General features: G+C 33.9%; 4 protein-coding genes and 7 non-coding genes across 11 annotated transcripts; 5 read left to right on the top strand and 6 right to left on the bottom strand.

Annotated features, from left to right (window-relative positions):
* Positions 1–141: 141 nt before the first annotated feature.
* On the top strand, positions 142–214 carry TRNAR-ACG. The gene has a single exon. It is a non-coding gene; the product is annotated as a tRNA-Arg (tRNA).
* A 78-nt stretch (positions 215–292) lies between these two features.
* Positions 293–365, top strand: TRNAR-ACG. Its single transcript has one exon. It is a non-coding gene; the product is annotated as a tRNA-Arg (tRNA).
* An 81-nt stretch (positions 366–446) lies between these two features.
* TRNAR-ACG lies at positions 447–519 on the top strand. Its single transcript has one exon. It is a non-coding gene; the product is annotated as a tRNA-Arg (tRNA).
* Positions 520–598: 79 nt separating this feature from the next.
* Positions 599–671, top strand: TRNAR-ACG. Its single transcript has one exon. It is a non-coding gene; the product is annotated as a tRNA-Arg (tRNA).
* An 81-nt stretch (positions 672–752) lies between these two features.
* TRNAR-ACG lies at positions 753–825 on the top strand. Its single transcript has one exon. It is a non-coding gene; the product is annotated as a tRNA-Arg (tRNA).
* Positions 826–1369: 544 nt separating this feature from the next.
* TRNAR-ACG lies at positions 1370–1442 on the bottom strand. The gene has a single exon. It is a non-coding gene; the product is annotated as a tRNA-Arg (tRNA).
* Positions 1443–1520: 78 nt separating this feature from the next.
* On the bottom strand, positions 1521–1593 carry TRNAR-ACG. Its single transcript has one exon. It is a non-coding gene; the product is annotated as a tRNA-Arg (tRNA).
* An 817-nt stretch (positions 1594–2410) lies between these two features.
* Positions 2411–5957, bottom strand: LOC111783658 (urease accessory protein G). Its single transcript, XM_023664575.1, has 7 exons — positions 5529–5957; positions 5254–5445; positions 5051–5111; positions 3750–3951; positions 3151–3272; positions 2951–3055; positions 2411–2796 (listed from the first exon to the last, which is right to left on the bottom strand). The coding sequence occupies exons 1-7, from the start codon at positions 5609–5611 to the stop codon at positions 2713–2715; spliced, it is 849 nt and encodes a 282-aa protein (XP_023520343.1). The 5' UTR covers positions 5612–5957; the 3' UTR covers positions 2411–2712.
* A 2125-nt stretch (positions 5958–8082) lies between these two features.
* LOC111783305 (cytochrome b561 domain-containing protein At4g18260) lies at positions 8083–10235 on the bottom strand. Its single transcript, XM_023664227.1, has 4 exons — positions 9815–10235; positions 9499–9663; positions 8990–9138; positions 8083–8465 (listed from the first exon to the last, which is right to left on the bottom strand). The coding sequence occupies exons 1-4, from the start codon at positions 9950–9952 to the stop codon at positions 8114–8116; spliced, it is 804 nt and encodes a 267-aa protein (XP_023519995.1). The 5' UTR covers positions 9953–10235; the 3' UTR covers positions 8083–8113.
* Positions 10236–11540: 1305 nt separating this feature from the next.
* Positions 11541–13918, bottom strand: LOC111782482 (60S ribosomal protein L18a-like). The gene is made up of 4 exons (XM_023663239.1): positions 13807–13918; positions 13398–13513; positions 13237–13300; positions 11541–12041 (listed from the first exon to the last, which is right to left on the bottom strand). The coding sequence occupies exons 1-4, from the start codon at positions 13819–13821 to the stop codon at positions 11700–11702; spliced, it is 537 nt and encodes a 178-aa protein (XP_023519007.1). The 5' UTR covers positions 13822–13918; the 3' UTR covers positions 11541–11699.
* A 3654-nt stretch (positions 13919–17572) lies between these two features.
* LOC111782725 (potassium channel KAT1-like) lies at positions 17573–21111 on the bottom strand. Its single transcript, XM_023663517.1, has 11 exons — positions 20866–21111; positions 20557–20773; positions 20305–20460; positions 20137–20194; positions 19263–19580; positions 18907–19146; positions 18724–18822; positions 18608–18640; positions 18344–18529; positions 17888–18263; positions 17573–17738 (listed from the first exon to the last, which is right to left on the bottom strand). Exons 1-11 carry the CDS (start codon positions 21044–21046, stop codon positions 17599–17601), a joined length of 2004 nt encoding a protein of 667 aa, XP_023519285.1. The 5' UTR covers positions 21047–21111; the 3' UTR covers positions 17573–17598.
* Positions 21112–26265: the final 5154 nt, after the last annotated feature.

Here is a 26265-nt window from a genome sequence, read left to right as displayed (position 1 = left end):
CTATGACTATTTCCTCATTTCATGGTTGTAAGAGTAATGTTATCAACTGAAAAGGATATGTCTCGTTTACAAATACATTTTTCGCAATGATGTCTGATTTATTTATATATAATAATACGTAGATCGCGAATTTTAAATGACGACTCCGTGGCCCAATGGATAAGGCGCTGGTCTACGAAACCAGAGACTCTGGGTTCGATCCCCAGCGGAGTCGTGTAATTTTACCTTTTATTTAATTTTTGCCAGCATAAACATTAAAAATCAGAGTTACTAACAAATGTGCAGTGTCGTGGACTCCGTGGCCCAATGGATAAGGCGCTGGTCTACGAAACCAGAGATTCTGGGTTCAATCCCCAGCGGAGTCGTTAATTTTTACCTTTTTATTTTAATTTTTTACTAGTACAAAGACAAAAAATCAGAGTTACTGACTCATGTACATTGTCGAGGACTCCGTGGCCCAATGGATAAGGCGCTGGTCTACGAAACCAGAGATTCTGGGTTCGATCCCCAGCGGAGTCGTGAAATTTTACCTTTTATTTAATTTTTTGCCAGCATAAAGAGTAAAAATCAGAGTTACTAACAAATGTGCAGTGTCGTGGACTCCGTGGCCCAATGGATAAGGCGCTGGTCTACGAAACCAGAGATTCTGGGTTCAATCCCCAGCGGAGTCGTTAATTTTTACCTTTTTATTTTAATTTTTTACTAGTACAAAGACAAAAAATCAGAGTTACTGACTCATGTACATTGTCGAGGACTCTGTGGCCCAATGGATAAGGCGTTGGTCTACGAAACCAGAGATTCTGGGTTCGATCCCCAGCGGAGTCGTTAATCCCATTAATTAATACTTTTGCTAGAATTAATAGTAAAATATTAAGTTACTAAATTGACTCTTGTTTCGTGGACTCTCGCTCATGGGTTGGTCCATGGACTCCTTTTACATGGATAAGGCGCTGGTCTACGAAACCAGAGATTCTGGGTTCGATCCCCAGCGGAGTCGTTAATCCCATTAATTAATACTTTTGCTAGAATTAATAGTAAAATATTAAGTTACTAAATTGACTCTTGTTTCGTGGACTCTCGCTCATGGGTTGGTCCATGGACTCCTTTTACATGGGCTTGGGTCCATGAACTCCTTTTTCTTAGACTCTCGCCTCACGGGCTTGGGTCCATGCACCCGTTGTTTCGTGGACTATCGATCATGGGCTTTTGTCCATGGGCTTGGTCCATTTTCCCTGGTCCATGGACCTGTTTCGTGTTCTCTCGCTTGAGGCCATGGGCTCTTGTTCTTGGGCTCTCGCCTCATGGGCTGCAGTCCATGGACTACTGTTTTTTTCTGGCAAAAAAACAATAAAAAATAGGGTATTAATGACGACTCCGCTGGGGATCGAACCCAGAATCTCTGGTTTCGTAGACCAGCGCCTTATCCATTGGGCCACGGAGTCCTTGATACTGTACATGAGTTAGTAACATTAATATCTACTTTTTATTCTGGCAAAAATTTATTAAATTGTAAAAATTAACGACTCCGCTGGGGATCGAACCCAGAATCTCCGGTTTCGTAGACCAGCGCCTTATCCATTGGGCCACGGAATCCTCGACCCTGTACATCAGTTAGTAACTCTGATTTTTTATGTTTATACTAGTAAAAAATAAAATGAAAAGGTAAAAACACACGACTCCGCCCTGGATCGAACTCAGAATCTCTGGTTTCGTAGCCAGTGCCTTATCCATTAGGCCACGGAATCCTTGTTAAAACTGTCATTTTTGTTAAAAAAACTTCAGTCAATAATTTCTGCTATATTCCGAATATAGCCACGGAGTCTCTGTGGCCCAATAGATAAGGGATAAGGTGTTGCCCACGGAACCAGAGATTCTGGGTTCAATCCCCAGAGATTCTGATATCTCTCTATTTTTTTTTCTTTTGCAAAAATTAATTCAAAAAATTCTAGTTACAAATTTAGATCTAATGATACCAAACATAATACTTTCTTATCATAGAGCAAATCAATGGATTTTTTTTCTTTTCTAATTTGTTTAGAGAAGGTAGGAGTAGCACGATAAAGAAGTTAACTCCGCCAGTAAAATTTTCAATTTAAAGGTTTAAATATTACTTCGATCGTTCTAACTCTTACTTTTATTCATATTGATCTATGTATTATTGAAATATTCATTCTGATCTTAGTATTTTAAAAATAATTAAAAAAAAACGAATAATTTGAAATTTTTTTAATATAAGTTTATGGCTACATTTTAAAAAAAATTTAGTAAATGAAAATCCAATATACTTTTGTTTATTTTGATACATATTTTTTTAGAATGTTCACTTTAGTCCTCCTGGAAGATCAAAAAAGCCTGATTCATATTTTTAAAAATCAAATATTTTGGTCAATATTTGTAAAATTCTAATGAATGATCAACAATTCAAGTCGGATTAGATTGTATTTTTTCAAATCATCCCAAGCGGCATAATAAGTTTGAGCCTTGGAAAATTCCCATATGAGTTTGGAGCCTCTTATGATCTATCTTAGAACTTCACAAGTCCTGTTTCCAACCTAAAAGTTTGAACTCTGCCAAGAGGAACAAACCTCCTAAGCTTTTTAGAACAAAGATTTTACATAATTCTGAAACGAAGCCACCAAAGCTGTGTACAACGGCTCCTATTGCACTGCTTAAAACTTAAACCAGACCCTCTCATTTCCCAGCTGAGAGATGTCAATGCCGTTTCTTCCCTGTCGCTCCTTCCCACGCCTGTATAATGTGGTTAACGATTTCCTCGACGCCTACTCCATGTTTGACCTGCGTGTCAGGCAGATACGCTTAACATCGACAAAAATAAGGTTTTCTGTTCTTCGTTCTCGTTCAGACTCGAAGACATTAACTGAGATAATCAACTACTTGATTCTCTAGCTACAAAGTGTGATCAAGATATCGAACCGAGGGGGGAGCTAACCTGAGCAAATACGAACGGCCCCCCATCTCGCATTTTCAGTGCGTCACGCTCCATAACCGCTAGATCAGCTCCAACAGCTTGTGCAAGGTCAGTTTTGTTTATTACCTGTTGTTGAAATGGAACCATTTAGAGAGATGCCTGTCTTGATTGCAATACTGACTGAGATGGATACTTTGAAACAAAATTAGGAAATGACATACAAGGAGATCAGCCTGAGTGATTCCGGGGCCGCCTTTTCGAGGAATTTTATCCCCACCAGACACATCTATGATATAGATGATATAGTCAGCAAGTTCCCTGCTGAAGTTGGCAGCTAAGTTATCTGCACAGCAAAACAGATAAAACATGAATCAAAGACTTCCAGGTACTAAACTCAAACCACCCACTGCAACATTTTAACGGTCCAAGCCCACCGCTACCAAATATTGTCCTTTTTGGACATTTCCTTTTGGGCTTCCCTCAAGGTTTTTAGAAGGCGTCTGTTGGGGAGAGGTTTCCACACCCTTATAAAGAATGTTTCGTTCTCCTCCCCAACCGATGTGGGATCTCACATTCAAGATTATTTTCTTCTTTAACATCAAACATGAGAACCCGAGATAAACCCGAGATATCTAAATTACTGTGAACTATTTTTCTTTTGAATGCTAAACATTCAACATACCATTTGAACCGACAATTGATTTTTCGGGTGCTAATGCAAGTATATTAACGAGAAGGAAGGGCTAACAAAGATCCAGTGAAGTTAAGTAATCTAACACACATGTTATTCAAGCTTCATAATTGGGGATTTCCAAATTACCTCCACCAGATTCACATAGAAGTATGTCTGTTTTGTACAAGTTAGAAAGCTCCTCAAGAGGTCCAAGATTAATGCTGATGTCTTCGCGAATAGCAGCATGCGGGCAGCCACCAGTTTCCACTGCTCTAATCCTTTCCTCTGGTAGAGCTCCATGCTTCACCAAAAATTCTCCATCCTCTTTCGTGAAGATGTCATTTGTGACCTAACAGTGATCATGTCAAATAAATATCGTTTGGTTTCTAGCAGAAAAACATTTCATTCTACCACAACAAAGAACTTGATGTAATTGAATCAGCCTACTTTAAAACAATATCAGCAGATAATAATCATAGTATACAACCTCTTGTATACATGTATAGAGCAGTGAAGGTTATCCAGCTGATTATATTCTAAAACACAATGGAATTGGTGCTTTTATCTGTGAAATCCCACCTCGGAAGCATTCTTTATAAAGATGTTGTTTAGCAGACGTTTTCTAAAAACCTTTAGGAGAAGCCTGAGAGGAAAAGCCCAAAGAGGACAATATTTGTCGGTGGTGGGTTTAGACTATTACAAATGGTATCAGAGCCAAACACTAGACGATGTGCTAGCAAGGAGGCTGAGCCCTGAAGGGGTGTGCCAGCAAGGACGTTGGGCCCCGAAGGGGATGGATTGGAGGGTCCCACATCGATTGGAGAAAGGAACGTTCCCCTGATAGGAAAAGCCCAAAGAGGACAATATCTGTTAGTGGTGGACTTAGGCTATTACAAATGGTATCATAGCCAGACACTGGACGATGTGCTAGCAAGGAGGCTGAGCCCCGAAGGGGGTGGACATGAGGGGGTGTGCCAGCAAGGATGTTGGGCCCGAAGGGGATGGATTAGGGGGTCCAACATCGATTGGAGAAGGGAACGAATGCTAGAGAGAACACTGGGCTCCAAATGGGGTAGGTTATCTCACATCAGTTGGGGAAGAGAACGAATCATTCTTTAAAAGGGTGTGGAAACCTCTTCCTAGCAGACGCGTTTTAAAAATCTTGAGAAGAAGTTCGAAAGGGAAAGCTCAAAGGACAATATCTCCTAGCGGTAGGCTTAAGGTGTTACATTATCAGTCTGGGAAGAAGCAGGGTCTGAGACTAACAGAGAAACTGGTTCAATAAAACTCAACAAAAAGCTGAATAGACAGCTTTATTTTAGAATGAACAAATACAAAGTAAGTCAAGCATAACAGACCCAAGATTCCACAAATATTAAATTAGGAAGTGAAGCACAGAAACTGAAAAGTGAAAGTGATATAGAGAATCGATTCAAAATCTCACTTACCGCAGCTAGACTGTATTTGTCACGTAAGAAGGTACACAGAGCTAGCATCAGAGCTGTCTTCCTAAACAATAGTAAAACAAAATTGGCTTCAAAGTTCATAAAAAAAAACAGTAGAATGTTCTTAGAGGCTCAAAACTAAATCTCCTCTGCATTTTCCTTCTATGGGAATGAGTAAAAAACAATGAAAGCAAATGGAAATATACCCAGTACCAACTGGGCCACCAATACCGACGGTAAAAGCCCTTTCAGTGAAATCTCTAGTAAGAAGAGGCGGAGCTCTCCGGCTGAAGAAGCCAGGAGAGTAAATGGGTTCATGGGAGTGAGGCGCCAGTCCATCATGACTGTGATAAACCCTACCATCTGCTCCAACAAAGGATGAATCCCCCTGAGGTTTTCTGTTACAAGTAAACAATGAACGCTAAGCAGAGAAATGAGATCAGATATCAAGACCTAAATGCACAAATTGAATGGAAATTACTCGTGGCTGTGGTGATGATCATGTCCGTGGTCGTGGTCATGGTGGTGGTCGTGGCTATGGCTATGAGTATCTTGCGAAGCCATTGTTACACTGATGAAGCTCGAAGAAGAGTTCGAGAGGAGGAAGATCGTAAAATGCGGCGGAGATTGACAACGGCGGATCAAAATTCAAACGGATTTTGAAGAGAAATCGAAATAGAATCAAGAACAGAGCTCGATTGTTGAGGGAAGAAAGAAAAATCCAAAAGAGTATCACAGGTGCAAGATCCTCCTTCCTCCACACAGCTGTCGAACAAAGACAAACATGTCAGAAACAAACATCAGTGTTCATAAATGATGGAGCCAATTTTTAACGCAATTCTCAAAATGTTCCAACTTTTAGGGCTTCACAAGTTTTTTGTTTGAACTACGGATTCCAATGTCTGCAATCCATCCAGGATTGAAACGTAGATGGTTTTTTTATTTTTTTTCCCCCTTTTCCGAAAGATGATACAAATTAACAGTTAATTTTGTTTTTTTGTTAAAAAAAAATGCTAAATTAATAAAAATAAGCTAGTAATTTATCTTTAAAGAATACTTTTAAATTTTTAAAATTTCATTAATATCCTTAATTAAATATATATATATATATATATATATATATATATATTTAAAAAATTCAAATATACTTTTATTTGGATGAACGACTAATAATTTATTTCAAAAATACCATTTAATTTTTAAAATTTCATTAATATCCTTAATTAAATATATATATATATATATATATATTTAAAAAATTCAAATATACTTTTATTTCGATGAACGACTAATAATTTATTTCAAAAATACCATTTGACAAGTTTTAAAAATAACTTTTAATTTTAATAAGTGTGTAAAAAAAATTATCGAGTTTTCAAAAGTTTTATTAATACTCAAATATTTTTTTTTTAAATTCCAAAAATATACTTACGATTAATATCATGGGTAAAAAACTACTCGTAAACTTTAAAAAAAAAAATAACACTAAAAAGTTTTGAGATAATCTATGAAGTGTCGATAGACGGTTTTCGTCTATATATATTAATGATAACCATTTTTTGAACTTTTTTTTATAAAAATAAAGAGTATTAACGCTATTTTTTAAATTTTACTCGTATTTTTTAAATATATATATATATATATATATATTAAAGTTGGTACATAATTTTTAATTTAGTATGTTTCCATATTCTTAAAATATGATTTTAGTACATAATTTTTATTTTAGTATGTTCTTAAAATTTGAAATTTGGTCCAGATGTACAAAATTAATCATCAAATTTGTGGCATTTTCTATATTCTATTTTCTATTTCCTATTTCTCTCAATCTTCCTTTTTCTCATTTACATCTCCGTGTAACCACCGCCACCATACCGTCTTTCCACGTTGGCATGATAGTCTTGCTAAGCAGTGACAACAACCTCGAGTTGACAAATATAACAGATCATTTAATCAAAATAAGCATTTAGTTAGACATAATATTACAAGTTTCTCATTTTAAACTATTTCAAATTGAATTGTGCATATACAAATATTACAATCGTGTCTGTATCTGAGATCTCACGTCAGTTGGAGAAGAAAACGAAATATCTCTTATAAAGGTGTGAGAACATCTCCCTAGTAGAGGCATTTTAAAACCGTGAGCCTGATGACGATACTTAATAGGCCAAAACAGATAATATCTAGTGCGCTTGGATTGTTATAAATGGTATTTAGAGACATACATCGGGCAATGTGCCAGCGAAGTTACTAGATCCCTAAGGGGGGTGGGGTGGATTGTGAGATCTCACGTGAGTTGGAGAGGAGAACAAAATGTTGGGGATTGTTGGGAGGGAGTATTTAAGGAATGATGAGTTTAGAAGCAAGAAATACATCCAGATATGATGAAGCCTTATGGGAAAGCCCAAAATAGATTGATGAGAGTTTATACCATTGTGGAGGTTCATGATTCTTCACATGAATGGAAACCTCTCCTAGTAGACACGTTTTAAAATCGTGAGGCTGATGATAATACAGGCCAAAGGACAATATCTGCTAGCGGTGGGTTGAATTGTTACACTCTCGTCCTTCTATTTATTTTAATATAATTTTTAAAAAATGGTAACACCAACATAACTCAACGTTCAAATCTCCAATCTCACTCCAGCATACCATGATAATAATCAAAGGCTACAACCTGAGTGCTTGCGGCTTTCTAAATCATTGAAGCATTTGGCAAAGCAAAACAAGACGCTCCTTTACCAAATCTTGACTTCTTTTACAAAGCTTTATAGATCAAATTGGGTACCCCATCCCCTAAATGACTGCCTTTTCCACTAAGAAAAAGGAAGAAAAATGATACTCAAAAGCAGACCATCACAAACAATTCAAGAAAGATTATACCAAAGATCTTCTCCCCTAATACAATATTAAACCACTAACAAAGCCACAACATCTTTTGGGGCTAAACTTTAAGCACTAAGAATTAGTTTGAATTAAGAAATTTGATGCAATTTGATGCATGCACTCATCAGTATAAGTAGAGATTTGAGTCAGATGAACATGTAAACATAGAAGCTAGTCATTTTAATCAAACAAGTTTCTGAGTGCATTTTGTTTGTTACAAGGATCAGGCAACAAATCCTTGGGGTTTTGCCTTTGAGCTTCTACATGTTGTTCATCAGGAGCTGAAACTCCTTCAGAATCCTCTAAAATAACCCCTTGCTTCTGCAAAAACTCCCATTTATCTTGAAACAAATAAAAGAAACCAATGAAACAGATCTCTGCAGTGAAGAGAACAGTCCATAATCCAATGCTTCTTTTAGTTTTCTTATGGTACGCATTCAACCCAGTGTAGATATTGATAATTCCCACTAGAGAAACTATTGTTCCAAGAATCCAATGCATAAGAAACCACACACTTCTTTCTTTCTTTCCCCTGCACACACGTGAAGTGGTGGGTGTTAAGTATCGCACAACAACAAACACACTCAATCTAGATCAACACAAAGAACAGAAGAGAGAATTGGCTAAAGGTTTATATTGATGATTGAGATGAACACAAAGAACAAGGGTAGAAAATGCACAGAGAAATATTGGCTAAAGGTACGAGAGAATACAGAGAGTGCATAAAGTACGTTTCAAAGCATATATATAGTTTGACCAGATAGAACCATCTACCATATCTACCATATAATATCTCTAACACATTTCTACCGTATATATCTCTAGCAGCTTTTTACTATAAATATTCGTTTAGATGACCATTTTCCATATAATATAAATAAACAACCGGCTCCATAACCGAACAGGGTGATTAAGCACCAAAATAAATTTTAAAAGTTCTTATGGAAGTTATGATAAACTCTTGCTAGAACAATCATGTTTTGGCCCTACAAAAGTCCATTGATCAAGAAAGGTCCTAAAAGTGAAGGGTAAATGGGAAGGGTGGAGGATATTTACCTTTGAGGCCTGAAAGTGCCTATCACTGCCTGTGCCCATATGGCTACGTAAAGGGCTAAGCCTATTCTTTGATGGCTGTTATTAAATAAGTTCTCAAATTTTCTGAGGGACATTACAGCTCCAGCTGAGGCCAGGAGAAGGGATAGTGTCTGTTAAATGAAATTAAGTTAGTAAAAGAGTAACTTTCATAATTTACTCTTGGAAAGAAAGAGAGAGAGAGAGAAACAGAGCTTATCCTTATTGGAGACACTGAGATTCATCATGAGAATCACTAATTATAATCTTTTTCTTGCCATTCAAGTATGAATTCTTTAACTTCTCTGCCACTAAATTGTAATCAGCAGAACAAACAAAGTGGGGAAACCATGATGATACAACATGTTGGATATGATTATGTTCTTGCCAAATTCAAGAATAAAAATGGTTGCCTCTTAAGCATTTTATGATATCTAAGTTACAAGATATTGACAAAATTGATAGAAAGAATGAAGAATGAAGAACTGGGTTACCTGCAAAATGACATGGAGGTAGAAGAAGACCTTTAATTGAGTCGACCCACGAGCTAGCCGACCAGACATTCTAATTGTAAGTATACCAACAGGCATTAAGAACCCCATTGAAATCCAGAGGAGCAATCCATGGAGTTGAATATCAGATCTCTTTTCATGGCTTAGCTGCGAAAATTTAAACATATTTCAATACTTTAAAGAATCTCCTACTCTTAAACGTAATCTTGCATCAATAAATCAACAAGAAAAATAGTTGGCAAGAACAAATTGAAACGTATATCAATGATTCTAACGAGAAAATTAGCTTATCGTTTGCCTTTTCATGGCCGTCTTCTATACTCCTCTGACTCCTAGCTTTCTTCAACCCTTCATGAGCTGAGCCTTGAACTAATGGCAGAAGAAAAGCATTGCATAAGCTCATGGTAACGAGCTCCAGGTTATGGAAGTTTCTCATTCTTCAATAACCAATCAAACATCAAAAATCAAGAACAACCCCACTTTAGAAAACCCTTTTTCTCAATATCTCGTTCTTCCCGAAATGGGATTTGTAAGGATGAGGGTTCTGATGAGTTTGAGCAGCAGATTGTAAGTGGAATGGCTCAAGAACCAGTGACCTTGGAATCCCATTGGCTATATATTGAGAAAACTTCCGCCATTGAAGAGGGGTTTGGAAGAAAAGAAGAATGGTGAAGGGGGAATGATGAAGGAATGACATGAGCGAGGTTTCTCCTCTTGGGTTCTTGCCGCCCAAAAAGGCCATGTTTGGATGTGGGGTAAAGCACCCTTTGCTTTGGAGGGAAATATGATTAAAGGGAACAGAGGATTAGAATTGGATAATGATGTGAGGGAGTGGTAAGCTCAGCTCTAATTTCATTAGGATCAACACCTAAACATAGTTTAATCCATACCGAGTTTTGCATGTTCATTCTCTTTTGTTTAGTTCAACAAAAGAGGTAAAAGTTTCTATTTTGATCTTTCGAGCCGTTTATAATACTGTAACAACTCAAACCCACTGTTAGCAGATATTATCCATTTTCATCGGTTTTAAAACGAGTTTGTTAGAGAGAGGTTTTCACGCCATTACAAAGAATAATTTATTCCCTTCTCCATCTGATGTGGGACTTCACAAATACGTTGTTTTAGTATTTTGAATCACGGTTGAATACGCATGAAGTGAATCTATTGAAATTGAAAGTTCAAAAAACCCACCCGACACGTAACAACGATTTGTCCTTTATACTCGATTACCTTAATGGGTGTTTGAAGGTAAACCATCCATGATGACAAAAGGTTAACCAATGTCAATTGTAAAATTATGTATAAAGACAGGCATTATGATGTCCACTAGGTTGGAGAAGGACTAGAAGAAAGGAAAGAAAAATAGGAACTTTATATTTGAAAATTTGGATATTGGGCCCACCCAGTCCACTCCTCTTTACAAATTACACCAAACTCAACTAGCTTTCTAATTCAATGAATGCTTTGAGAATGGCTTCCATGACCAATAAAAATGCACCAAGTTTTGTACCCAATAATGGTATTCTTCACATTTCTAACTCATTTTGTATTTAGATCTTGTACCATATGCACAACTTATTCGTGCTGGCACACTGCATGGTAGCAAAATATGAGAGTTGATCGTACGAGCTGCCACCTGGATGCCACAAAACTCGTATATTAAGTACACCACGAGCTACGGTTGAAACTCATGTACCTCATCCCAACAAAATCATATAGTTTTCCTTTCTTAGTGTGATGAGATACTTCTTATGCAAGAAAACTTCAATGGTCTGAAACATTAGGACAACAAACATGTCATTATGGTTAACACAGCAATTTCATTATTACATTGTAATATCTAAACCACAAACATTATGAAACATTATTATTTGTTGTTATTTAATGTGAAACCTTAATCAGAATTCTAGTATTCAAGTTTTTTAAAATTCAGATAATGTTCAAGATTAATCAATACAACAGATCATAATTAGTTCATACATAAAAAATGAGCCCAATGATATTAAAATCAAAGCACGGAAAAAGAAAAATCAAAAGCAAAATTTTGGATCCTCGAATAAAAATTGGAACATTCGTTGCTAACAAAAGGAAGTGAAAGGTAAAACCTACCAAAATTTTCAAGTTTTAAACCAACCAAACTATAATCCATCTTCTTGCTCGGGGGATAAGAAAAAGGGGAAAGTTTACATGAATAGATTGGGTTTTGAGGCCTTGTATGTGGTCTTCAGCCTCCTGGTTGGGGGTCTAACCTTCTTGAACACCAGAGGGAATTTGATCTTGGAGTCATGGAATTGTTTGGTGCTTTCCCTCTTGCACAGCTTAGCAGGAACAGTGGCAGTCTTGATGATTTGGATGCATGGATGTCTGACCCTGTGTCGAGAAGCCATCTCGTTGTACATTTGTTCCACGGCGCCGTTGAGAGTGGTGTCGCGATATTCCTTGTACATGTTGTGATACCCAGTTCGGCTTTGGTAGCGCAACCAGATACCATAGTTCTTGATTTTGGTAGGATTCTTCTCAAAGATCTGCAAGGAAATCGAAGTGAAGATTAATATTCCTAATGAAAGAAGTTCAAAGCTGAACCATACCAAATATGACCCAGCACACGATCTGCTGCAAGTGACCCAGCACTCAAATTCACCAATCATACAAGCAAATCAGTGTTTTAAAGCCAAATACCCCAACTCCTATAACCAAAACAATACCAAACTTCTCCCTTCCCCACTCCCTCTATTTAAACCCAAATACCCGAATAACTTCCCTTTTAATTACAAATATACCCTTAATATGCTAATAGTAATTCATGAACATATTCTAAAGCCATTCCTATCACATTTTGATAGGAACCAAAACAGAAACAAACCATATTGAAAATATAAGAGACGAACTACAAAATAAACCAAGTGTTTTGCAGTATTTGGACCCTCCACTCTTGGGAATTCTCTCAAGCTAATACCTATAACCAAACAAATGCCCAACTTCTCACTTCCTACTCCCTCTATTTCTAAGCAAATTACCCTAATAACTTCCTTACTAATTGCAAATATACCCTGAATACGGCAATAATGTTCCTAATCTTATTCTAATGCCATTCCTATCATAAACCACACTCTTTCTCATACCTCCTCCAAAGACCTCGCTAAACCTTTAAAAGTCCTACTATTCCTCTCAAGTCACACTACCCACAAAATAGCAAAAGAACAAGCTTGCCACTAGACTCTACCTTTATCACGAAACGGATAGTTCATCAGAATATCCTCCATCATAGAGTGACAGTCTCTGAAACAGAACACAACCACTCCAAACACAATAAAATACTATCTCCAAAAAAAACAAGAAAATTGATAACCCTGCAAAAGATGATCAAGACCCTCCACCAGCTGACATTTAGACTCTATCTAACAACATTACCACCAGGAAAGTGGGTATACTCCCTCAGTGAAAAACATCTCCATTTAGATATGTCAAAAACTAATACAAGAAAACCTTCGTTATCTCTATATTTGAAATACAAACACAATTGACAGCCACTCATTAGCTAAATGGACAAGCACAATAGTCGTGTTTCATTTCCTTCTTAATCACTAACCCTTTCAGTTCACAAAAACGGGGAGAAACTACATTTTCAAAAAGCTAAAAGTTCATGGAAATAAAATCATAAGATCATTAACTTTAGACAAAAAAACAAGAGCAATGTTCACTATCCCACGCATGTATTACCTCATTAATAGCAAGAACTTGTCCATTACTCTTCTTGACCTTCTTCAACTTCCTCAAAAAGTACCTGTTGAGAACAATTGGACAAATTGTGGCAATTCAACAACTCGACTCAAAAGCTACATTCGAGTAAAATGCAATAGCATTTCCAACGGGAAACTCACCAGAACTTGGATTTAGCTCGGACCTCATTCGTGGCCCATAGCTTCATTCGGTAAATCTTCGGATGTTCATCTGATTCAGAAGGAAGAGCCCTGCCCACAACCTGGTATTGGTGGAACTGCAAACAAAACCAAACCATAATAATTTAACACACCTCCAATCCCCAACATTTTGATTCTGAAGAAACTAGGCAATAGAAATGTGGTAAATTATCATTTCAAATTGCTCAAGAAAGCCAAAAAAAATCAATTCCACGAACCAGAAATCACATATTCAATTCCCACATCCCTGCACTTCTCTAATGAAAGTAGAAAAATTCACCCTAGATCAGAGGAAACCCCTTCATTGATGGCCTACATATCCATCCATAGGACAAAAACAAGAGATCTAAGAACAGAAATCGAGTCTTACCCTAAAAGTCACCATCTTGGAGGAAAAGAGAAGCTGCTGATGTCTCTGTAAACGATCTCTCTCTTCCCGACTGGTTACTGAGACGCGGGCTTAGGGTTTTGCTTCCAATTTATACCTGGGCTTCAGGTGCAAATATAGATCCATAACTCTTTTTTTCCGTAATTCTGTACTATTTTTTAATTAAAAAAATTAAAAACGTTGGATTTTATTTAAGCTAAATTTTTTTTAAAAAAATAATATGAATAGAAAATTAAAATATTAATATTGTTTGTATTTCAACGGATTTTGTTTATACAAAGCAGGCCTCTCAAAGTTGATGGGCCAAGTAGAGATCAGGCCCATTCTTTAGACACTCGGCCCACCAATTTGACACCCCTAAACACGAAATTAAACATAAATATATATATATATTTTTTTTTTATTTTTTTTTTTTTTTTAAATGCCTCCTTTTATTTTAAATTATTTAATATTTTATTTTCAGTTAAATTATGAATTGGGATTCTATCATTTAAAAATGTTAAAATTTAATTAATAAAATTTCATAAATTATATCAAATTTTTATCTATCATGTCGAGATAAACAAAATTATAATTTAACCTTCGATTTAATCATAATATAATTATCATTTTCAGAATCCATATCTCATTTTGAAAAAAAGAAAAACAGCTGTCGATATTCCATTGGTCCCCCTAAATTGACGTGTCCATTTCCTGGTTGGGACCACATTGGAACAATGACCAATCAAAATTGTGGAAGGTGGTGTGAGACGGTGTGACATGTCAACATCCTAAGAGATCCAAATTTGTATGTGATCAAATCTATTGAATCCAACAAGCTTATTATTTAAGAAAAAATGAAACTTGATTATTTTTCAAGGTGATATGTAATATCTTAGTTTATATCACAAATATATATAAATAAATAAAACTAGTTTATTATAATTTATAATATATATTCCCGACCCATTTATCTAACCGAGAGAAATCTCACTCTACTCTTTCTTCTATGTCCACTTCGTTCGAGTCACTTTTTTTCTATATCCACTTCGTTCGAGTCAGGTATGGACACTTTTAAATGGTAATCTCTCTTTATAGCCTCTCAAATTAAACACCCGAACAAAAGCCTAGTCTTTATCAGAAATTTGTATGATTACCACGGATTTACATCTAAAATTAACAATATATATATATATATATTTTGGTAATTTAAATTATGGAGTTAAGAGAATAAATAATTTCTTTTTAAAAATAATTATTTATGTAATTAAATACCCTCATGAGTATATATATATATATATATATTTCAATATGATCCCATTCTCTGCATGTCAAGAATTAAGTGAACCAAGAGCTACCAAATAGCATCAAGGAGAATGGATGAAAATTTAGAATGTATTTGGATGAGCTATTAAGAATATATCTTTTTAATTAAGTGGTCATTATTTAAAAACCCTAATCCATCGTGGTTTTACTTTTTAGAAAGTGGGTTTAGTATAATTCTAAAATATTTATTTTTAGATAAAATAAATTCCTTAATAAATAATTTTAAAAAGTATACTAATTAAGTGTCTGGTTTATAAAGATTTAAACCACTTTTTCAACCTAATTATTAGAATAATCCATATAAGTATAACTAAAATATCAAAAAAATACTTATATATATTAACGTAGATCCAATATTAATAATAAAAGAAATTTATGCAATTTTTTATATTTATATTTTTTTTTTCAAAACCATCCCCATTTTATTTATATTTAGATCCATAAATTTTTTTAAATGAAAGCTTTAAAACATTTTTTTTTTTAAATTGACATTTAAAATCACTATGGGAAGCATATACTCGATAAATAACGTTAGATCATGGAGTTCTAATCAATCAAAATAAGTATAAAAATAACGACAAAAAGTTGTATTATCGTACATCCAAATGACATCTTTTTTAGAAAAATTATGACCATTCTTTGTTTGTTTCTTTTTTACATAAGATAGGGAGAGTACAAAAAAAAAAAAAAAAAAAAAAAAAAAAAAAAAAAAAAAANGTTTTTTCACTATGCTTAAAAGGTGATATACATTTTGAAATTCTTTCTCGTGTTTATTTGGTCACTAATAGGAGTGTTCATATGATTTAATAACTCCATCAATTTGAGCTATCTACTCCAAACTAAAAATGTTGGGTTGAGTTAGATTTTTTATATTCTAATTCGGGTTAGGTTGAATTTTTGAAAAATAAAAAATTTGGGTCAATTTGTAAATTGACATTTTTTAGTTCGGTTCAACCCGACCAAATCAAAAGTAGGGTTACGACCCAACTCAACACTACCCTACTTTTTAAGATCATTACAAAAATTAAAAATATTTGATTTTTGTAATTGATGTTAGTGATATATTATGACTTGTTAATATATAATATTTAAGAAACAATATTTTTAAATAATTAACAAATAATAGTGTAACGACCAAATTCAATTGGAAAATAGAGGGTTAGATTAAGCTGTGAATATGCTCGGGTTGCTCGAGTCACCAACCCAATAAAAATTTCAACTTTCTCGCTACTAGATTTTAGTGTTAATTAATATTTTAATTGAAAAAGAGATACAAAATGTGAGAGAGAAACTTGAATCCAGCTCAGCCACTACTTGGATCATGTAAAAGCAATGGCTGAGCATGGGAATCAGGTCACCCAACTAATTAAAAACCTTTTATTTATTTATTTATTTATTTATTTTTAAAATTATTATTATTTGTGTGTACAAAACAAGTGGTCCAAGATGGTCAACATCCCTCGAAGCGAAATTAAATTCTTTTTTCAGATATAATATTATCAGTATCTTTTTAATCAAAATATATTCCTTATTTATAATCTCAAATTAATTTATTAAAATAAAATTACAATTTCATACTACAAATAATTGTCATATTTATAAATAACTCGTCACATTCCATTTTGAAAAAAAATATATATATAACATCAACCCTACGAAAAATAAAGAAAACGTCTTACAAATTTGATTTAATTTTCCATAAATGTGAACGGCCAAGTACTTTGAGATGCATAGGTTTTAAAAGTACGAGTTTTTATAATTTATAAATAAACTCCCGTACCAAATAGAATTTTATTTGCATAATTCAAAGTTATATAGATTCATCCCGAACATGAAATGCTTCTTTGATATGGGAACAATAATCTTATAAAAAAAATTGAAAAAAAGAAAGAATAATAGAATCTATTATATATTTTCATGTGGTTATGATCAATATAGAAATGGGTATCTCAAACCTATTCTTTACACAATGGGTATCTTAAATCTTGTTGTTTACACTAATACAAATGGGTATCTTAAAATCTTACTCTTTACTCTCTTCATTTTAAGCCCATCCATAAAGGGAATAGAATATAATTTCCTCATCAAATTATATATATATATAAATTTTATGTATCAGTTTAAGCTCAGCCCATCATTAGCAGATATTGTTCGCTTTGGCTCGTTATGTATCGTCGTTACTCTCATGATTTTAAAATTCGTATGTTAGGGAGAGATTTCCACCCCTTTTAAGGGGTAATTCGTGCTCCTTTTCAACTGATGTGGAATCTCATAATTTAAAACTTGATTATATTAAAAAAAAAAATTAACTTTTTAACGGGCTTGATGGATTGATATAGACATTTTTGTCAAATTTTGGTGGATGATCTTTTAACAAGTTGTTGCCTCAATGTTTACACGCCTTTGTATTATCCTACGTTGTGTTATTTATCATATAACAAAAAAAAAAGATGTATATTTTGTGGTGGTTCATTTGAGACCACATTTTTCGATATCATTATTATAAAGAAGAAACAAATGGTCACCGTCACGAATCACATTTATATCATCAATTTCTGAATTATCTGCATTCATCACTTTTGTGGGCATTTCCCTTCCAAACTTCTCACCTGCATCAAACACGGGACCAATTCATCAGAGTCGATTTAAAATGACTTTTCAAATGCGGGTAAAAAAAAGGTTTTAATGTTTAAGAAGTCGTTTCAAACAAATATATAGGTTTAAAGACGTGTTTGGTTTTTATCAAACGTGACCTTACCAGCAACTTTACAGAGCTCTTCGATCGAATTCGGGAGAAGCATTAACTTTCCATATCGACTTTCAACCGTGCTTCTATCTCGAGGCTGTATAAATACAGTAACCCTTTTCTTGATTTGTCTTGAGACATTCGAGTAAGAGCTCGTGGGCAAGTTTTCTACCGAGGAACTAATAAAATCCGACCGAAAACCTCCATCTCTTGCTGGTAACTTGTTGTTATGAGACAAATTAATGTCGTTTTCACCTCCTTCAAGCTGTTCATCAAACTCAATTCTATGTTCATCTAAGCTTCCCAAATTTTCATCCTCATCTCCAAGCTTCTTTAGCCCACCATCACACCAAACATCCCCCATTATTCTCTCATATTCCTTCATTTTCTGCAAATAAACAACAAAAAACCAATTAATTTAACTATAAAAAAAAGGAATTAAAAATAAATATATAAATAAATAAATACCATGAAAAAATTGTTCATGATAATATTCCCATCATCTGTGTTTGATTGAATAATATACAACAAAGAAGCTCTCTTGATCCTTAAAATTTGCGAAAGATTTGTTGTTCTGACTGTCAAAGGCTGCGGCTTTTGACATAAAACTCCAAATTCTCCGAATGTATCTCCACCTGTTGCTCTTCCAATAACCTAAAAATTTTAAAATATTTTGTTAAGAAAATAAAAAATAATAATTTTATAATTAATAATTTAAATTCGAGAGCTTACTTGATCATGCCCATCAATTTTGGATATTAAATCCTGAAAATTTGAAATTATTTAATATTATAAATAATAAAAATTAGGAAATTAAAGAAAATAAAATTAGGGAATTTTATAATTACCACACTGCCTGAAACCAATATATAGAGATCCGTTTGAGCTTCACTTTGGAGTATTACATCTTCCTTTGGTGGGAAATACTCAGCCTCCACATCTGAGACCTTAAGATGAAAAAAGGTAAATTAAAACACAATAATTACTGTAATTTCCATTGATTTTTTACTGTAATTTTACTGTAAAATTACCAATTGGAAAAGGAAGTCATGAGAAACTCCTTCAAAGAGGTAGGCCTTCTGAACAATGGGATAAAAGAGATAGTGAGCTATGGAGACTCTAATGGCCTTTGGAAGGTCATTCAATGTGTCTTGCTGCTTCAGCCCTTCGGTTCTAAATTTGAGACATATATGAGACAGCATCTGGTCTTGTATGGGGTTCGGTAGCTGATTTCTCGACGCGAACTCCATGGCAGCTCGTACCGAATCCCTCTGAAAAAAGATCCCGACCCATGTCGATTATCACTTTCGTTTATCGTTTACAATTTGATTGTGCATGCATGCATGTATCGAAGGAAGGAAGAATTTGTTTAAAAGATGGGACGTACGAAGTTTCGAGTGCGACTCGTCCAATGGACGACGAGATTCGTCATGTTGCCGATGAGATAAGAAGTCAAGCCTAAGTTGAAGAGCATGTAAAAGATGGCAAAAAGCATTTCTCTGGGGTTCTCTGCATGGAGATCGCCATAGCCAGTGGTGGTTAAGGTGGTAATGGACCAGTAAATTGCAGTAATATAAAGGTTCCATAGGCTATCTTCCTTGAAATTTGGATCCACTGCACCAATCCATGTTCGTTTTGGGTCCGGATATTTGTCGGCTATTAAGAAATTGAAGCACCCAGCACAATGTACTGCAAATAACGTTACCTGTAAAATGTAGCAATCAACCCAACAATTAGCAAAACGCTCGAGTAAGTTGAGCCAAGGTATTCGTGGATTGGATTGGACTGGGTTAAGACATTTTTTTAAATCGAACTTTACTATTCTAACTTCTAAATTTTTTAACGGCAACCACTCTTACTAAATAATGAACTCAATCCAACCATATAATTTTTTGGTTGAGTTTATTCAGAGCGAATTTTTGACTATTAATTGGTAAAACATCTTAAAATTAATTAAGATTTATAACTTAATTTTAATATATATTTTTTTAAAAATTACTTTTAAGATAGTTTAAAATTGTTTATAAGGTAGTTAATAAATATATATATATAATTGTATTATTAAAATTAATAATAAATTTGAATGGATTTTTTCATTCTAATTTAAGTTTAATTTTAAGACCCAATTAAATTTATAAATTTTTTATTTATTTGAACAATTGGGAATAAAAAGAATTTTTCGAATTCTTTTTTGAAGAGAGAATAATAATAAATAAATAAATAAAAATAAATAAAAATAAAAGTAAGTTGACGATGCTTACAGAAATCAACTTTGTGCAACGGGTCCAGAAATAATTGAACCTGATGTCCTTTTCAAGCCTAAAAAAAGGAACCCAACAACAAACATGTCAGCCGGAGCTTGATCGGAGCCGAGCTCACCGGAATATATGAATAATTAAAAAGAAAGTAAGTAAGTTCTCATTTAAAACCTTGCAAAGAGAGAGCTGACCCGTCGGAGCCGCCATAGCCGGAGCATATTCAGAAGCTTAAACCCAACTTCCCCACTTTGATTGGTGAACAAGAAACTAATCGACTGCAATGGCGCCGTCGAACAAACGTCGAAAATAAACCAAGTCGATAAATACCTATTTAAAATAAAATTAAAAAAAAAAAACATAATAATAATTAATTAAAATTAATCATTAATTATAAAAAAAAAAAAAGATTTTTCTGGGTCTGACCTGACTGCAATTTTCTTGGGGTGGTCAACGAGAAGATAAGATTGAGAGTCAAGATAGGCGACGAAGAAAGTCAAAACGATATCGACGGCGAAGAAGGCATTGACGAAGTGATCTATGATGAACAGAGCATTTTGTTTGTAGGGAAGGAATGCGAATTCGAAAGGACAAATCCAAGCAGAGTAAATGACTAGAGCCACCAGCCACATCTCCCATGCTCTGTTACCCAAAATCCGACCACGGTTAAAATTAAAAACGGTAAAAATTTAGAGTTTAAAGAGGTAAAAAAAAAAAAAAAAAAAAAAAAAANCCGATAACGAGGGTTGAAAGGGGAAATGATGTGTTTACGAAGCTTGGTGGATTGGTTGATTGTGGCGCCGAGAGATGGCAACAAGTCAGGGGACAAGAAAGTGCTTTGAAGACCGCCGTTGGTTTGGAACTCGTCGGTGAAGAAGCGCTGGAAGAAGTGCTTTGTACAGGAAGAACATGGCATTGTTTGTTGCAGAAATTATACAGGACGCGGCGGAGGAGGACGCGGCGGAGGAGGCGGAGGCGGAGGCGAGGGCGGGAAAGAGAGAATTTGAAGAAACTCCTCCTTTTTTTTGCGTTATATAATGCTTGCAACAAGAACTGTTATTGTTATTTATTATTATTATTATTATTATTTTAATTTGTGTCTGGGAAGCTCTGTTTGTGGGGGGTTGGCAAATGGAAAATCAAAGGTTCACGTGCAGTGCGCGTGATGTCTGTGAAATGAAATTAGAAGGGGAAGGAATCGGACGGTTGAGATTGATTTGGAGAAGCAGTTGGGGGACACGTGTAAACTGGTCTCTCCCAACTTTTTGTAAACCTTTTCCCTATTTGATGCTTAGNAAGTTGACGATGCTTACAGAAATCAACTTTGTGCAACGGGTCCAGAAATAATTGAACCTGATGTCCTTTTCAAGCCTAAAAAAAGGAACCCAACAACAAACATGTCAGCCGGAGCTTGATCGGAGCCGAGCTCACCGGAATATATGAATAATTAAAAAGAAAGTAAGTAAGTTCTCATTTAAAACCTTGCAAAGAGAGAGCTGACCCGTCGGAGCCGCCATAGCCGGAGCATATTCAGAAGCTTAAACCCAACTTCCCCACTTTGATTGGTGAACAAGAAACTAATCGACTGCAATGGCGCCGTCGAACAAACGTCGAAAATAAACCAAGTCGATAAATACCTATTTAAAATAAAATTAAAAAAAAAAAACATAATAATAATTAATTAAAATTAATCATTAATTATAAAAAAAAAAAAAGATTTTTCTGGGTCTNAGCTCTGTTTGTGGGGGGTTGGCAAATGGAAAATCAAAGGTTCACGTGCAGTGCGCGTGATGTCTGTGAAATGAAATTAGAAGGGGAAGGAATCGGACGGTTGAGATTGATTTGGAGAAGCAGTTGGGGGACACGTGTAAACTGGTCTCTCCCAACTTTTTGTAAACCTTTTCCCTATTTGATGCTTAGAATATTATTTTAATTGGCTGCCATTAATCCATCTCAAGTCCAAAAACATTTTATTATTAAAAAAAAATGGAGCTTTTTGGATTTCATAATTATTTAATTTTTTTTAAAATTTAATAATTTTAATTTGGGGACGAGTATGAAAATGTATGGGAGAGTGATTGGAAGCTGGGCGATCACAAAGAGTTATGACTTCATACGTCAATTTAGTCTATATTTCTTGAGTTATCATTTATATATATCTCGTTCATGATCACTGTTATTTTGTATCAGTAAATTCTACATTTACCGTATGTAATTTTATTTAACAAGATATAAGTGAATTGACGGATTACACCTTTGAATTAAGAATGGAGTCTGTAGTCGAATTAAGTGCAAGAATAAAATGGACCAAAATTCTATTCTCATTCTCTCAATCAACTTTCTTTCTAATTATTCCATATTATCATTTTCCTTATTTTACAGTTGTTTTTTTGTTTTGTTTTTTTTTTTTTTTGGAAAAAGAGTTAAAAATCTTCTGATGTACTATCATAAAAACATGTGATGGAAATTATAAAAAAACTTGAAGCATAAATAAATAAATAAATAAATAATTACCCAAAAATACTTGATTCTTTCATTTTGAAAATTATTTAATACGTGAATATAACACTAAAGTAAAAGAAAGATACATAAATGAACCGATATCACATTAAATGAAAAAGATTCTAAGACGTACCTTCCTATTTGGTGGCTCAATCATAGAAAGTCTATGATTAAACGTGTTTTATTTGAAGTAATTTTATGTGAGTGAGGACATAGTATATTAGAAGAACTCGTGTTGTTCCGTGGTAATAATCTTCATTCTTAAGAAACGAGGCGTAGATCGAATAAAAGAAGATAAAAATTATAATTGAATGCATATAATAATATTGCATAGTGAATCTGATTGGGATGAGGAGGATGGGGCGGCACAGACCAAGCGCCAAGCGCTTGGGTGGAGGCAGAAAAGGACCATAAGCATCGGCCATCAGCCATCGGCCATCGGCCATTTACGCATTAAATATATATCATATTGTGTTGAGTTCCAACTCCAAATGCAAAGCTTTTTCATTTTTGTGGCTCAAAATCACAGCCCCCCAACCCCTTTGCACTTCCCATACATATATATTTCTTGATGTTGATTGCTACTCAAAGTGGAGCTCAAACTTGATTCCCTTCACCCATGGGGATAGAATCATATGAATTTTTTTTTTTTTTTCATAATGGAAAAATTAATTGTCGTATCTACAAATCTATTATGCAAAATAATAACGTGCAAATATGAACAAAAAAAAAAAAAAATCTTGTCTTCTACCAACGCACTATTTTAATTCCATTGATAAAGTAAATTTATATCACTAAGATTAGACACCCATTAAACAAAAACATTGGAATAGTTAGCTTTGTTTTTAATTAATTATGTGATACTTAAGTTCCTATAGTTTGTTATACGTAAAAAGTTTCTGGATTATCAAACTCGATTATTTTACCCTTGAAGTTTATATTGTTAGCATTCTCGATCCATTCGTCAGATTTTTCATTAATTACAAATGAAATTTTATTGATTTTTTTTTTCTTCTTTTATCTCCGAACTTTCTTTTATGAGATCACACGTTTGTTGGAGAGGAAAACAAAACACTTCTTATAAGAACGTGAAATTTTTTTTCTAATAAATGTGTTTCAAAACGGTAAGAATGGACCGTAAAAAAGAGATAAATGATAAAAATATTTGTTAGGTTTATTAATTACACAATTAGAAGGAAAAAAAAGTTGCCTTACGGATTAATAAAAGAACTCCCGTAGATCAAAAATGCCACAAAATGCAAATTTTTGAGTTTGAAAATCCAACGATCGAGATACAACCTAAGTGGGGACAAATATATATATATATATATTTTTTAATTATAATAATATTATTTTAGTTATGTGTGGATGAACTTAGAGCCGAACATTTTTTTAAGCATATGCCAATTATATTTATGATGTAGATATTTCGGCCAATATGAAACCTAAGATCGATTCCCTTGACTAATAGAATGAATAAAATTCAGTTTGTTTCATAACTTTTTTTTAATTAAGAAAAAAATTATATATGGATTAATAATTTTTTTTTTTTAAAGAAATTAAGACAATATATATATAACAAAAAAAATGGGGTTTAAGTGGAAAAAAAAAGTTTTATTAAAAGAAACATAAAATAAAAATAAAAATAAAAATAAATGGTAATAAAATAGGTTTAAATTAATTAAATTTGGGGGTTAAGTTGAAGAAATCCAATCATTTTATTTGTGGTTGAGAGTTGAGAGAGGTAAGACATTAACTATTTGGCTTTTGCATTTACGATGTGGACTAGCCAAATATATTCCCTTTTGCCAAAGGGAAAATAATATAAAATAAAATAAATTTCATTTTTAATTAATAATTATAAATAGCGTAGAATTTATAGAAGAATTTATTTTATACCAACCTATTACAATATTCTATATTTAAATAATTTAAAATCAAAGCTTTCAAAATAATACTATTACAATATTCTAACTTAATTTTGTCCCATCACTTCCAATTTTGCTACCCACCAACCTGCTATATCCAAATATATATATATATATATATATATATATATATATTACAAATAACTTAACTCCTTAATTATGTTAGTAAATTATATATTTGAGCTATAAATTGAAATAAAATAAATTTAGAATTTTTTTTTATTGAAGATGGAATGTCAAACGTAAACGAAGCGTTTAAAGTAATAAAAAATTGACGTATAGAATATTGGAGCGTTGTTCCAAAGAAAGGGAAACCTAGGAAAGACCAATTGGGAAGAAGGGACCTTCCCGGTCCCTGTCTCTCTCCCCACCTCCTATTTCATTTCTCATCCCCATAGAAAATGGGTAAGGATCGAGCTTTACTTTTAAAAAAAAATAATGGACCATTTTCATTTTCTAATATAATTGTTTTAAGGGTAAAGCACCCTAATAAATCTAATAATATTTCATAAAAAAATATAATATGCGACCTAATTTCTAAAAATTTGAATTTCAATATTACAACATAGTATTTTCCATTTAGTTGACGATAAATTTTTCTCTTGCTCCCTTTCCATCTTTCATTGAAAATTTTTCACTCTATTTTAGGTCGATCTCCATGAATTAAATGGACATTCTCTATTCTACACATTCTGAATAGACCCGTCAACCACTAAATATGTACGATGTTATATAGATTGTGCCCTCTAACTCTTAACACATAGTACGAGTGATTCGTGAATGTTATAGTGCTACTCTGTTATCATTATTCGACCTACAAACTTTGATAGATTTGAAAGAAAATAAACTCGATTCAAATTTTAATTTCCTTTATTTATTTTTTAAAATAACCTTATATTAATGTGAATTATGACACAATTCCCATTATATGACGGGAGATATTTAGGTAAAAGGGCTGCATACTACGAAGCTTTGGTGGGTTTGTAATTAATGTGGTCGACATCCAAAATTATTCAACAAAAACATAAAATTTGTAACATCCTAGTCCCTCCCCTAAAAAAGTCTTCGATTTCGATGTGTCACAAACCATATCATCACATGTCTTTTTCGTTCAGATCTATAATATAAAATTAGTTAAATTATAAATTTAATTTATAAATATAATAGTCGAGTCTACCGCTAGCAGATATTCTTCTTTCTGGTTCATTACATATTATTGTCAGTCTCACAATTTTAAAATGCGTTTGTTAACAGGAAGTTTCTTTAACTAGCCACCATGGGATTCAGCCATCTTCAATAAATGAATAGGACGGTTTAAATCTTTCAACTTTGAAAATAGTACACGTCATTTATAGTCATGCTCACATTTGTTTACGCAAATTTCCGTTCTTTTTTGCTTCACGAGTCATCTTTTTAGTCATGCTCACGATTACTCAAATTTCCATTTTTTTGTTTAGCTTCAAGAGTCATATTTGAGTAAAAAAATGTGTCTTTTTTGGAATTTTTCTTTTGGATTTTCTGTCAAAGTTTTTAAAACATGTCTGCTAGGAGAAGTTTCCATACTCTTATAAAAATATGTTTCGTTCTCACCGAGGTGGGATCTCACACAATCCACCCCCCTTCGGAGACCAGCATCCTTGCTAGCACTCATTCCCTACTCCAATCGATCTGGGACCCTCAATCCAGCCTCCCCCCCCCCCCCCCC

The sequence above is a fragment of the Cucurbita pepo genome, chromosome LG20 (assembly GCF_002806865.2).
Source record: "Cucurbita pepo subsp. pepo cultivar mu-cu-16 chromosome LG20, ASM280686v2, whole genome shotgun sequence".
Taxonomy (NCBI): domain Eukaryota; kingdom Viridiplantae; phylum Streptophyta; class Magnoliopsida; order Cucurbitales; family Cucurbitaceae; genus Cucurbita; species Cucurbita pepo.
Note: the sequence above shows the minus strand (reverse complement) of the source record. Positions and strands in the feature narration are given on the sequence as shown.